This window comes from Microcaecilia unicolor, chromosome 5 (assembly GCF_901765095.1).
Source record: "Microcaecilia unicolor chromosome 5, aMicUni1.1, whole genome shotgun sequence".
Taxonomy (NCBI): Eukaryota; Metazoa; Chordata; class Amphibia; order Gymnophiona; family Siphonopidae; genus Microcaecilia; species Microcaecilia unicolor.
Genome location: NC_044035.1, coordinates 203960021 through 203973855, shown reverse-complemented (window position 1 = coordinate 203973855; position 13835 = coordinate 203960021). Strand labels below are relative to the sequence as shown.

Here is a 13835-nt window from a genome sequence, read left to right as displayed (position 1 = left end):
AGGACAGCAGGCTGATTGTTTTCACTGATGGGTGACGTCTACAGTAGCCCCCGAGATCGGAAATCTTCCTAGTAACAAAAGTTTGCTAGAGCCTTCGATCGCGCACACCACACATGCACGGCCATCAACTTCCTGCCCGTCGCACAAGAATCCCATCAGTTTGATAACAAAGCAAAGAAGAAAAGACAACTCCAATGGGGAGGCGAGCAGGTATGTGAGAACAATCAGCCTGCTGTCCTCGGAGAATACCTGCTACAGGTACGTATCTTCATTTTCTCCGAGGACAAGCAGGCTGCTTGTTCTCACTGATGGGGTATCCCTAGCCCCCAGGCTCACTCAAAACAACAAAGAAAGGTCAATTGGGCCTCACAACGGCGAGGACATAACAAGGATTGACCTACGAAGAAAACATCTAACTGAGAGTGCAGCCTGGAACAGAACAAAAATGGGCCTGGGGGGAGGAGTTGGATTCTAAACCCCGAACAGATTCTGCAGCACCGACTGCCCAAACCGACTGAAGGCAGTAATGAGATATGAATGTGTGGACTGAAGACCACGTCGCAGCTTTGCAGATCTCTTCTATAGAGGCTGACTTCAAGTGGGCCACTGACGCTGCTATGGCTCGAACATTATGAGCCGTGACATGACCCTCAAGAGTCAGCCCAGCTTGGGCGTAAGTAAAGGAAATACAATCTGCCAGCCAATTGGGAATGGTGTGTTTCCCGACAGCAACTCCCCTTCTGTTGGGATCGAAAGAAACAAACATTTGGGCGGACTGTCTGAAGGGGCTTGTCCGCTCCACACAGAAGGCCAATGCTTTCTTGCAGTCCAATGCATGCAACTGACGTTCAGCAGGGCGGGTATGAGGACGGGGAAAAAATGTTGGCAAGACAATTGACTGGTTCAGATGGAACTACGACACCACCTTTGGCAGGAACTTAGGGTGAGTGTGGAGAACTACTCTGTTATGATGAAATTTAGTACAGAGAGCATGGGTTACCAAGGCTTGAAGCTCACTGACCCTACGAGCTGAAGTAACAGCCACCAAGAAAATGACCTTCCAGGTCAAATACTTCAGATGGCAGGAATTCAGTGGCTCAAAAGGAGCTTTCATCAGCTGGGTGCGAATGACGTTGAGATCCCATGACACTGGTGGAGGTTTGACAGGGGGCTTTGACAAAAGCAAACCTCGCATAAAGCGAACAACTAAAGGCTGTCCAGAGACAGGCTTACCCTCTACACGTTGATAAGCACTAATTGCACTAAGGTGAACCCTTACGGAGTTAGTCTCAAGACCAGACTCTGATAAGTGTAGAAGATATTCAAGCAGGGTCTGTGTAGGACAAGAGCGAGGATCTAGGGCCTTGCTGTCACACCAGACGGCAAACCTCCTCCATTTGAAAGAGTAACTACTTTTAGTGGAATCTTTCCTGGAAGCAAGCAAGACTTGGGAGACACCCTATGAAAGACCCAAGGAGGCGAAGTCTACTCTCTCAACATCCAGGCCGTGAGAGCCAGAGACTGGAGGTTGGGATGCAGAAGTGCCCCCTCGTTCTGAGTAATGAGGGTTGGAAAACACTCCAATCTCCAGAAGAAGAGGTAACCAGATCTGACGAGGCCAAAAAGGAGCTATCAGAATCATGGTTCCGCAGTCTTGCTTAAGTTTCAACAAAGTCTTCCCCACAAAAGGTATGGGAGGATATGCACACAGGAGACCCTTCCCCCAATGAAGGAGAAAAGCATCCGACGCTAGTCTGTCATGAGCCTGAAGTCTGGAACAGAACTGAGGTGATTGGTCTGAGTGGCAAAAAGATCCACCGAGGGGGTGTCCCACGTTCGGAAGATCTTGCGTACCACGCCCGAGTTGAACGACCACTCGTGAGGTTACATTATCCTGCTCAACCTGTTGGCCAGACCGTTGTTTAGGCCTGCCAGATACGTGGCTTGGAGAAGCATGCCGTGAGCACGAGCCCATAACCACATCTGGATGGTTTCCCGACACAGGGGGGCGAGATCCGGTGTCCCCCTGCTTGTTGACGTAATACATGGCAACCTTACTGTCTGTCTGAATTTGAACAATTTGATTGGACAGCCGATCTCTGAAAGCCCTTAGAGCGTTCCAGATTGCTCGCAACTCCAGGAGACTGATCTGAAGATCCACCCCAGAAGAGATGCATCCGTAGTCAGCACTTTTTGCGGCTGAGGAATTTGGAAGGGACGTCCCAAAGTCAAATTGGACCGAATTGTCCACCACTGAAGGGAATTGCGAAATGCGGTGGGTAGCTGGATTGCATCCTCTAGATCCCCTGCAGCCTGAAACCACTGGCCTAGCAGTCTCAACATCTGCCGAGCTGTGACCTGCTGAGACGCTGTGGCCAAAGAAACCAGAGACAGAAGTTTGTCCGCCCTCGCCTCTGGAAGATAGGCATGAGCCGTCTGTGAATCCAGCAGAGCTGCTATGAATTCTAGTTTTTGAACTGGAAGAAGATGGGACTTTGGGTAACTGATGACAAACCCCAGTAGCTCCAGGATTTGAATAGTCATCTGCATGGACTGTAGAGCTCCTGCCTCTGAGGTGCTCTTCACCAGCCAATCGTTGAGATAAGGGAACACATGCACTCCCAGTCTGCGTAGCGACGCTGCAACTACTGCCAGGCATTTGGTAAATACCCTGGGCGCAGATGCGAGCCCAAAGGGCAGCACACAATACTGAAAGTGCTGTGTTCCCAGACGGAGTCGTAGATACTGCATGTGAGCTGGCAGTATCGGGATGTGAGTATAAGCGTCCTTTAAGTACAGAGAGCATAGCCAGTCGTTTTTCTGAATCATGGGAAGAAGGGTGCCCAGGGAAAGCATCCTGAACTTTTCTTGGACCAGATATTTGTTCAGGCCCCTTAAGTCTAGGATGGGACGCATCCCCCATTTTCTTTTGCACAAGTACCTGGAATAGAATCCCAGCCCTTCTTGCCCTGGTGGAACGGGCTCGACCACACTGGCGCTGAGAAGGCTGGAGAGTTCCTCTGCAAGTACTTGCCTGTGCTGGAAGCTGAAGGACTGAGCTCCCAGTGGCCAATTCGGAGGTATGGAGATCAAATTGAGGGAGTATCCGAACTGGACTATTTGAAGAACCCACCGACCGGAGATTATGAGAGGCCACCTTTGGTGAAAAAAGTTTAACCTCCTTCCAACCGGCAGATTGTGCGGCACAGACACTTTGATAGTGGCTATGCTAAACTGGAGCCAGTCAACAGCCCGTCCCTTGCTTTTGCTGGGGAGCTGCGGGGGCCTCTCTGGACGCACGCTGTTGACGAGAACGAGCGCACTGGGGTTGAGCCTGAGAAGGCTGTCGAGAAGGTGGAGTGTACCTACGCTTATTGTAAGTATATAGAGCATTCCACCTTCCCCAGAAAAACCATCTACCTGATGAGGTTGATGCTGAAGGCGCCCGGTGGGAGAGATTGTCGAGGGCGGTTTCCCGCTCGTTCAGCTGTTCAACCACTTGCTCGACTTTCTTGCCAAAAATATTATCCCCCCCGGCAAGGGACATACGCTAGCTGCTGCTGGACTCTACTGTCCAGGTCAGAGGCACGCAGCCATGAGAGTCTGCGCATCACTATACCTTGAGCAGCGGCCCTGGATGCAAAATCAAAAGAGTCGTAAGCACCCCTGCACAGGAATTTACGACACGCCTTGCCTGACCACCTCCTGAAAAGGCCTGGCCTGCTCCGAACGGAGCTGATCGACCAAGTCCGCCAGTTGCTTCACATTGTTCCGCAAGTGGATGCTTGTGTAGAGCTGGTAGGACTGAATTTTGGACACAAGCATAGAGGACTGATAGGCCTTCCTCCCAAAAGAGTCCAGAGTTCTAGATTCTCGTCCTGCGGGCGCCGACGCAACATTTCTAAAACTTTTGGCTCTCTTGAGAGCAGAATCCACAACCATAGAGTCATGAGGTAACTGCGACTTTATCAACTCAGACTCCCCATGGATTCGATACTGGGACTCAGCTTTTTTGGGGACGGTGGGATTAGATAGTGGTTTCATCCAGTTCTTCAGCAATGTCTGCTTGAGGACATTATGCAGAGGAACAGTGGACGACTCCTTAAGTGGTGAAGGATAGTCAAGGACCTCGAACATCTCGGCCCTGGGCTCATCCTCAGATACCACCGGGAAGGGAATAGCCACAGACATTTCCTGCACAAAGGAGGAGAAAGAAAGACTCTCCAGGGGAGAAAGCTTCCTTTCAGGCAAAGGAGTGGGATCAGAAGAAAGACCACAAGACTCTTCAGAAGAGAAATATCTGGGATCCTCTTCTTTTCCCCACGAAGCCTCCTCCTCGGTGTCGGACAAGAGTTCACGAACTGCAGTCCGAAACCGGGCCCATCTCAACTCGGAGGAACCATGTCCTCGATGTCGATGGGGAGTCAACCTGGGTGGCAGCCGAGGCCAAAGCCGCAAGCGGCATCGGGGACCACACCACAGCTGCCGCTTCCATCAACGGTACCGAAGGCGCAAGCACCCCCGGTACCGGAACAGACTGACGCAGCAGCCCCTCCAGGAGACTTAGAAGAATGGCTCGGAGGTGCTCGTCTAGAGTATCTGCTGGGAAAGGCTGTGGGGCCGGTGCAGGAGCCGGAGGCAGAACCTGTGCAGAGCATATCTCCTCTCAGCAGTCTTCTCCAAGCCTAAGAGCCCTAGCCGCTTTAGCCTTTCCTTTCCTCATAGGGAAGTCGTCCCATCCCCTTTATCATTTTCGTCTCCCTTCTCTGCACCTTTTCTAATTCCACTATATCTTTTTTGAGATGCGGCGACCAGAATTGAACACAATAATCGAGGTGCGGTCGCATCATGGAGCGATACAAAAACATTATAACATTCTCATTTTTGTTTTCCATTACTTTCCTAATAATACCTAACATTCTATTTGCTTTCTTACTGCAGCAGCACACTGAGCAGAAGGTTTCAACGTATCATCAACGACGATACCTAGATCCCTTTCTTGGTCTGTGACTCCTAACGTGGAACCTTGCATCACACGTAGCTATAATTCGGGTTCCTCTTTCCCACATGCATCACTTTGCACTTGCTCACATTAAACATCATCTGCCATTTAGACGCCCAGTCTCGTAAGGTCCTCTTGTAATTTTTCACAATCCTCCTGCGATTTAACGACTTTGAATAACTTTGTGTCATCAGCAAATTGAATTACCTCACTAGTTACTCCCATCTCTAGATCATTTATAAATATGTTAAAAAGCAGCAGTCCCAGCACAGACCCCTGGGGAACCCCACTAACTACCCTTCTCCATTGAGAATACTGACCATTTAACCCTACTCTCTGTTTTCTACCTTTTAACCAGTTTTTAATCCACAATAGAACACTACCTCCTATCCCATGACTCTCCAATTTTCTCTTGTCAAACGTCTTCTGAAAATCCAAATACATATCATCCGGCTCACCTTTATCCACATGTTTCTTCACCCCTTCAAAGAAATGTAATAGATTGGTGAGGCAAGATTTCCCTTCACTAAATCCATGTTGACTTTGTCTCATTAATCCATGCTTTTGAACATGCTCTGTAATTATGTTCTTTATAACAGTCTCTACGAAACAACTAATCAACTAATGAGTGGAGGAGTGGCCTAGTGGTTAGGGTGGTGGACTTTGGTCCTGGGAACTGAGTTCAATTCCCACTTCAGGCACAGGCAGCTCCTTGTGACTCTGGGCAAGTCACTTAACCCTCCATTGCCCCAGGTACAAATAAGTACCTGTATACAATATGTAAGCCGCATTGAGCCTGCTATGAGTGGGAAAGCGCAGGGTACAAATGTAACAAAAATGTACAATATTTAACATGCTGTCTGTTTTAAAATGCGTTAGCATGGGTTTTCACCAACACTTAACGTGAGGTAAAACCCAAGCTAGTTGCTTGATGAAACAAAGTAAACATGCCCCCTAGTTATTAATACTTCAGGTTAAAGTAAAATAACCCATCTTAATAGTACTCACATTGATAACTTCCCCACTAAGGGGTGTAGTTAGCAATGTGGGCTACTATTTGAGACATATTACTGTATCTTCTATGAGACCATGGGCATTATGACAGCTTAATCTTTTTTGTTTTTCACAATCCTAGGGGGATGAGGCATTTTCGCCTCTTTGAATCCTTTCTTTCCTTCGAAGCAGTTACATTTCGGAAATCTCTTCTTTATGATATATGGTTGATTACTGATTACAAACTTTTAGGACATTTTAAAAAAACATTTTTATTTGAAAGATTTGTTTTCCAGCAAAAATTGTGCCCATACGATTAATTTTGAAAGACTTGTATGATTACTCTATACTTTTTACACTGCATGCAAGATAAATGTAGTAATATCAACTTTTAGATACTGGTATCTTATTCATTGTAATCCATGTTGAACTAATTTCTTTTGGACCATACGGAATATAAGAATAAATATTATTATTATTTTACCATTAACATTATGTATAGAGATCTAGTTATTAATAACTGGAGTTAACAGTAAAATAACATATCTTAACAGTAGATAACTTCACACACCTCCTAAATTCCAAAAATTATTTTCCTGATACTTGAAGTCTCACCTTGCTGTAAGTTGTGCATATTTCTGTCTGTATATCAGCACTTTCTGTAAATAGAAAACATACACATTTTATTTTAGGTGAATTTTACAATTTGAATTTCAAGATTCATAAGTTTTATTTATTTATTTATTTATTAAATAAGACACGTTTCCTCAACCTTTGCATCTTCCTATACCATATTATGTTATACATCACTCTGGGCAATTAATTTTGTTGAACTGGACGATAAATACTGTAAGGAGGATGTGGAAGGGGAATGGAGCAGTAAGTGAGGAAAGGAGAAGCAATTCCAGGTGAGAGAAGGGGATAGGCGGTATGGGAGACCGGAGGAGAACTACAGAGCCCAGCAGTCCTTGAAAAGGGGGAGGGAGCAGAAGAAACAGAACCACAACTTCCAGAAGGTAGGAAAGTCAGGGAATAATTGGGAGATGGAGGATAATCAGGTGGAGGAACAGCACCTGGGAGAGGGGGTGGGGTTGATTTGATGGATTGGGAGGAGTCTGCACAGAAGGGAGGCGGTGAGGAGCAGATGGAGTTCTTTTGCTCAGGAGAAAGGAAGGTGGTGGGTGGTCAGTGTCGTTAAGCAGAGTGGTTTCATTGAACTGGGTGAAGAGGGTTCTTGTATCAGGTCAGTCTAAGCATTTTGTGGGAGGTTGTCAGAGGGCTGGTGACTGACAAAAGAGGGCGGTTAAAATGCTTCTAACTCCTATGAGGAATTAAAAGGAGTGAAGTGATAGACTGAACCTGAGGTATCATCCTAAAGACATTGTTTAGTTATAAGATGGGACTATTGGGGTTTGGGTGGTTTATTTGTTTTGATTTGTGAAGTGAGTCAGAGTGCAGGAAGGCTGCCTGCAGCAGCATGGCCCTCATGCTGCTTGCCACATGGACGGTGGTGGATTGAAGAGCTCTGCAATATAACAAACTCTGTAATTAATTACTTCAACAATTATGAGGGAAATTGGGGGATGCACTGCTCTGCATGACATGGATTAGCCCCAATTGTGAGGGTGAACTGAGACAGTTAATAGCACAAAGCGGTGCAGAGTTGAGAGCGGACAGCACAAGGAGGTGCAGAGCTAAGAGCGGACAGCACGGAGAGGTGTTGGTTGGAGAGCGGACAGCACGGAGCGGTGACGAGGGGAGAGAGCCCTTCTAACGAGCGAGAGCCCAGGAGGAGGTCGAGGGAGCTTGTGACAATACACATATTAAGCTTAGCACATACATCTCTCTCTTAACCTGAAAAGTGAAGGGAAAGAGAAGCAAGACATCAGGTTTAACAGGCAACTTTTTGTTTTTACTTTTGCTATTTTAAGGCAATGATTTCCAATCTTTTTCATCTCATGGCATACTTACAAGGTGCAACAATGGTCAAGGCACACCATAGAGAGTATAGCAGCGTTTAGGGCCGATATTTAGTGCTACCATCTGTCTAAGTACAGCTTAACGGACTTCTGGCCTGCTGCTCATGTTTGGGCATGAGCAGCAGCCTCTCCTGCCCACACAAACTACACTGAATATCGGCCCCTCATTATTCAGAGCCAGATTTTGCCATGCTTTTCAGGTCTCTAACATATTTGTAATTTTCTATGATTTCTGCTGTTTTTTTAAAGCATCAAGGGTCAGTTTTTCAAGAATCAGGGAGAAATATATGCAAAAGTATTAGAGCAGAATTTTACAATAAATCTGTATTACTTACAGATGGTGGAATCCTAGCATTGCATTTGTTAAAACAATATTTTTTTGGTTTATTTTTCTTTTGTGTTTATATGTGAAATTAAAAAGAAAGTGTCACGCTGGTGAGGAAAAGTGAGCCCTTGGGCCACTGCCGAGGAGCAGCAGCAGCAGGCAAATCACCCAAACAGGAGGTAAGGCAGACCACAGACAGACGGGCCCAGGCCGGACTGGAGCAGAAGCACTAAGCAGACGCAAGAGAATAGTCCATGAATCACCCAAAGTCTTACCGGCAGGCAGCAAAGCAGAAGGGAAACCAGGAACCACACAGTAGGCTGGCGGCAATCAATAGTAAATCAGGAAACAAGCAGAGTCTTGGGCAGGCAGCAGACAGTAGAATAAACCAGGAAACCAGCAAGGTCAAAAACAGGCAAAACAAGCCTTCAGGGCAGGAATCGCAACAGACCAACAAGGACAAGAACAGGACTGAAGACCTCTGTTGCCAAGGCAAAGTCTGAAAGTTCCCAGGTGCTTAATAAAGGCCACATACAAGGGAGTTCACCAGGTAAGGGTGGTGCTAAATTCCAAAAATCCCAAGCCAGTCTGGAAGGCTGGAAGATCCGGGTCGGCATGATTTCTGGAACATGGGAAACAGCAAAAAGACAGTCCATTGCAGCCACCAGGTGGCGAGATGAATGAGAGCATGAAACAGGGGCACAACTGTGACAGAAAGTAAAACAAAGTGCAGGAAGCCTGCAGGTCTGTTTGTTTCCCCAGCTTCCAAGTAGCTCAACTTTTGCCTAAGCCAGGGTTTAGTTTCCTGTAAGTTCAAGAAGGGGACAAAATCCCCAGAAAAATAATTGTACTGGTGGAGTCACACGATGCTGTGAGTGGGCTGCTCGGGATCCCATTTCTAATAGTCTTCTATTACTGCTTCACAAAGCTCAAGTTTGCTGGTTTTCAACGCAGGAACCTCTCAGCAGCATATGAACAAATATCTTACCAGATCTATGATGGCGACTTCTTCTAAACCACCTAAGAGAAAGGAGGAACGGAACCAGGCCCTAGAGGCTAATATGATGTCTTCTTCTCCTTTCCCACCACAGTCGCAGCCTCACTCTGACTCTCTTCATACCAGACCTGACAGAATCAGTGGTGCGCATGATGGATCCAAGGTTCATTCAGCTCTCTGACCAATTAACAGGTTTAACAGCGCTAACATCAGAGCTTACCCGCTACACCAGAGAGTAATAGACGCGCTTATCGGAGGTAGAGGATACTCAGCAGGCCCAGATGGAGGGACAGGCTAAATTGGAGCGGCTAAGTCAGGAATACCAGCAAAAACTTGACGATTTGGAGAACTGGTCCCATCGAGACAACCTCCGGTTTGTGAGCTTCCCGGAGTCAATTGCAGAAGCTAAATTAAAATAAACCCTGAAAATCTCACTTTTGGCAATGTTTCCCGAGGCAGGAGAGGGTGGAGTGATCCGCCTAGATTGGGCTCACCATGTGGGCCAGCACCCGAGGGATCTTCATCCTCGTGTGGCAATAGCTACAACAAAATTCAACAGTGCTCTGGCTATATAAAGGATGCAGAAATGAAACAAAGTTCAATGGTAATTTGATTAAAATATTTCAGGATGAGGGTCACGTGACGCTATGAACAGGAGCGGTCGCTAGTTGTTCTGCTCCTGCCACCTCCTCACAAATCCCGCATTAAAAGCCTCTCAAAAGCTGGTGGTTTACCCTGGGCCAGTACCAGTGAACTAGTTGCACATTTTGGGATCTGCCTCTGGATGGTCGGCACTGGCAGAGAAATATGGCATCAAAATCCGTGAGGAAAGAAAAAGAAAAGAGCCGGCTGCTTGAGGACAAGATGGCGGCACCAGTGAGTCCTGCAAACTCTTTGGTTGGATCAGCATGGGCAGCAGAGATTGTTGCAGAAGTGACCAGTGCAATGGAGGCAATCCTTGACAAAAAATTGAGCTCTATATATTCTAAGTTGAAGCACCTCCAGAGTAATGTGGAACAGCTAAGTCAGGATGGCGGTATTTCAACAGCGTACGGGGACTTGGAGGACCGTGTTACAATAGTGGAGGAGGGGCAAGCCAAAATGCAAAAACTGCTTGATTCTTATGCTGAGAAGCTTGAAGACTTGGAGAACAGATCAAGGCGAAACGACTTGCGCTTTGTGGGGTTGCCAGAGGTGCTGGGGGACAGAGACCTGCGAGTTTTTTTGGAACCTTGGCTAATGAAAGAGTTGACGCTTCCGGCCTCAATGGGATCCCTACAGATAGAGAGAGCACACCGGGTAGGACTTAAACAACCTGGTTCTGTTAGACTACGAGTGGTTATTTGTTGTCTGCTAAATTTTAACCACAAGACAGCGATTTTACAAGCCCTAAGGGGAGGAAAGGAACTCCACTATGAAAATAAAAAAATTCTCTGCTTCCAGGACTATTCTGCAGCAGTGGCAGCTCAGCGGCAGAAATTTTCACCTATTTGTTCGCAGCTGGTGGCAAGCAAGATTAAATTTGCTCTCCTTTATCCTGCTAAATTGAGGATTACTAACCAGTCCAATACGAAAACTTATGCCTCAGTGGAAGAAGCACAGAGTTTTATGAAGCAGCTGAGTTCTGAGTGCCCACGTGGAGAGAACATGGAAGGCTGAATTGTTGAATGGCTCTGCTATTAGACTTACTTGGCAGTGGTTGGCATGCTAAGTAGAGATGGAGTTTGAGGATTATACTGTGACTTTACCCAGTCAGGCGTGTGAATGTTGTAGTCGGGTACATCGGATTTTTTTTATTTTTTATTTTATTGGTGGTATGGGTTATGAGGGGGGTTTGGGTCTGGGATAACTGGCAAATGTGCTATCATTGAGAAAATCAGAGACTATCCAGCTTATTTTCGAAAGAGAAAGACACCCATATTTCGACCCAAATCAGGAGATGGGCGTCTTTCTCTCGTGGGCGCCCAAATCGGTATAATCGAAAGCCGATTTTGGGCGTCCTCAACTGCAATCTGTCGCGGAAATGGCCAAAGTTGACGGGGGCGTGTCGGAGGCGTGGTGAAGGCGGGACTGGGGCGTGTTTATCAGCCGAGGAGAGATGGGCGTCCTCTCCTCGGCTGATAATCGAAAAAAGAAAGGCGTTTTTAGCGCGAATTTGGGTCACTTTTTTTGGACCCTTTTTTTTCACGAACAAGTCCCAAAAAAATGCCCTAAATGACCAGATGACCACCGGAGGGAATCGGGGATGACCACCCCTGACCCCCCCCAGTGGTCACTAACCCCCTCCCACACCAAAAAAAACAACTTTAAAAACTTTTTTTTCCAGCCTGTATGCCAGCCTCAAATATCATACCCAGCTCCATCACAGCAGTATGCAGGTCCCCGGAGCAGTTGTTAGTGGGTGCAGTGGACTTCAGCCAGGTGGACCCAGGCCCATCCCCCCCCCCACCTGTCACACTTGTGGTGGTAAATGGGAGCCCTCCAAACTGCCCCCAAAACCCACTGTACCCAAATCTAGGTGCCCCCCCTTCAGCCATAAGTGCTATGGCAATGGTGTAGAGTTGTGGGGAGTGGGTTTGAGGGGGAGTTTTTTTTTTGGGGGGGGGGGGCTCAGCACCTAAGGGAAGGGAGCTATGGACTTCAAAGGTAGTTAACGTTTTTTTTTAAATTATTACAAGTGCCCCCTAGGGTGCCCGGTTGGTGTCCTGGCATGTGAGGGGGACCAGTGCACTACGAATCCTGGCCCCTCCCATGACCAAATGCCTTGGATTTGTTCGTTTTTGAGCTGGGCGCCTTCGGTTTCCGTTATCGCTGAATAACGATACCGCCCAGCTCAAATCCGATGCATTTGCCTGGCACAAACCGTATTATCGGAAAAAAGATGGACGCCCATTTTTTTTCGAAAATACGGTTTGTCCCGCCCCTTCACGTACCTGTTCTCGGAGATAGATGCCCATGGAGATGGGCATTCGCGTTCGATTATGCCCCTCTATGTTTTTTCCACTTTACTTTGTGTCAGTGTCAGCCAAAAGATGGAGTTACCCCTCAAGCCATTTGCACGCAAATTTAGGCTTGCTCTCAGTTATACAGCTAAACAGTGGATTATGCGCCATCTCAACACGAAAACTGTCGTCTCACTGGATGCTGTGCCATAAGACATCAAGCAGCCGAACTCTGATAGCCCATGTGAAGGTAGAAGACTCTGTGGGTTGGCCCTCCTACACGATTTTGTCGGTAGCGGCTGACGGGCAGACTCAGGAATGTAGAAGTTGATGGAGTACTACATGTTTGTTTTCAAATGGGAGTGTGATTGCTGTAGTTGGGTATACTTGGTTTTTTTTTTGTCATTTTTTCTTTTCTTTCATAGGTTCTGTGTGAGGATAATGTATGGCATACTTGGCACACGGGGTTGTATTGAGGGGGCTGGGGTAGAATTAGTGAGGGGCCTATAAGGGTAGGTTTGTTAATATGGGTTCTTGGTTAAGGGCCCTGTATTTGTTTGTTGCAAAGGGAGCTGTGAAGAGGGGCATTGAATGTGATTTGTTCTTTCGGGAACTATTTCCTGGGAATAAGGGGGTACGAGGGTGAAGACAGTGGGAGGGTTGAAGGGGAGGGCTGGGGTTCAGGGGGGACAGTTAGATGGGGGTTTTACTCATGGGGGTTGGAATCACCGTACTAGAGAGGATAAATGACATGCTGAGGGCAATTTTGAGCTTTTTACTTTGGAAAGATTGGTACCTGAAGGGGAGGGGCCACGGGCTGGGATGGCTTCTTTCTCATGATAAATGTTTTTTTGCCAGATTGGTTGTCATCATATTCCCTAATATGGTAAAGATAGTCACTTGGAATGTGGGGGGTATTCACTCCCCATAAAACGTTCCAAAACTTTGAAATATCTCCAATGCATCCACGCTGACATCGCCCTACTGCAGGAAACGCACCTATCTGACATAGAACATAGTAGATGACAGAAGAGAAAGACCTGTACGGTCCATCCAGTCTCCCCAACAAGATAAACTTATATATGCTACTTTATGTGTATACCTGACCTTGATTTGTATCTGCCATTTTCAGGGCACAGACCGTAGAAGTCTGCCCAGCACTAGCCCCGCCTCCCACCACCGACTCTGCCACCCAATCTCCGCTACGCTTCTGAGGATCCATTCCTTCTGAACAGGATTCCTTTATGTTTATCCCATTCTTTTTTGAACTCTATTACCGTTTTCATCTCCATCACCTCCCGCGGGAGGGCATTCCAAGTATCCACCACACTCTCCGTGAAAAAATACTTCCTGACATTTTTCTTGAGTCTGCCTTCCTTCAATCTCATTTCACGTCCTCTAGTTCTACTGCCTTCCCACCTACGGAAAAGGTTCATTTGCGGATTAATACCTTTCAAATATTTGAACGTCTGTATCATATCACCCCTGTTTCTCCTTTCCTCCAGGCTATACATGTTCAGGTCAGCAAGTATCTCCTCATATGTCTTGTAACGCAAATCCAATACCATTTTTGTAGCTTTTCTTTGCACTGCTTCAA

The 13835-nt window shown here is 46.9% G+C and overlaps 1 protein-coding gene across 4 annotated transcripts in view; it reads right to left on the bottom strand.

Annotated features, from left to right (window-relative positions):
• Positions 1–13835, bottom strand: part of C5H16orf70 (chromosome 5 C16orf70 homolog) — a 1028424-nt gene that overhangs the window by 194683 nt on the left and 819906 nt on the right. For all 4 annotated transcript variants that reach the window (XM_030203715.1, XM_030203714.1, XM_030203713.1 and 1 more), the window contains one exon: positions 6611–6654. In XM_030203715.1, coding sequence (XP_030059575.1) covers positions 6611–6654 — 44 coding nt within the window. The remainder of the gene's footprint in view (positions 1–6610; positions 6655–13835) is intronic.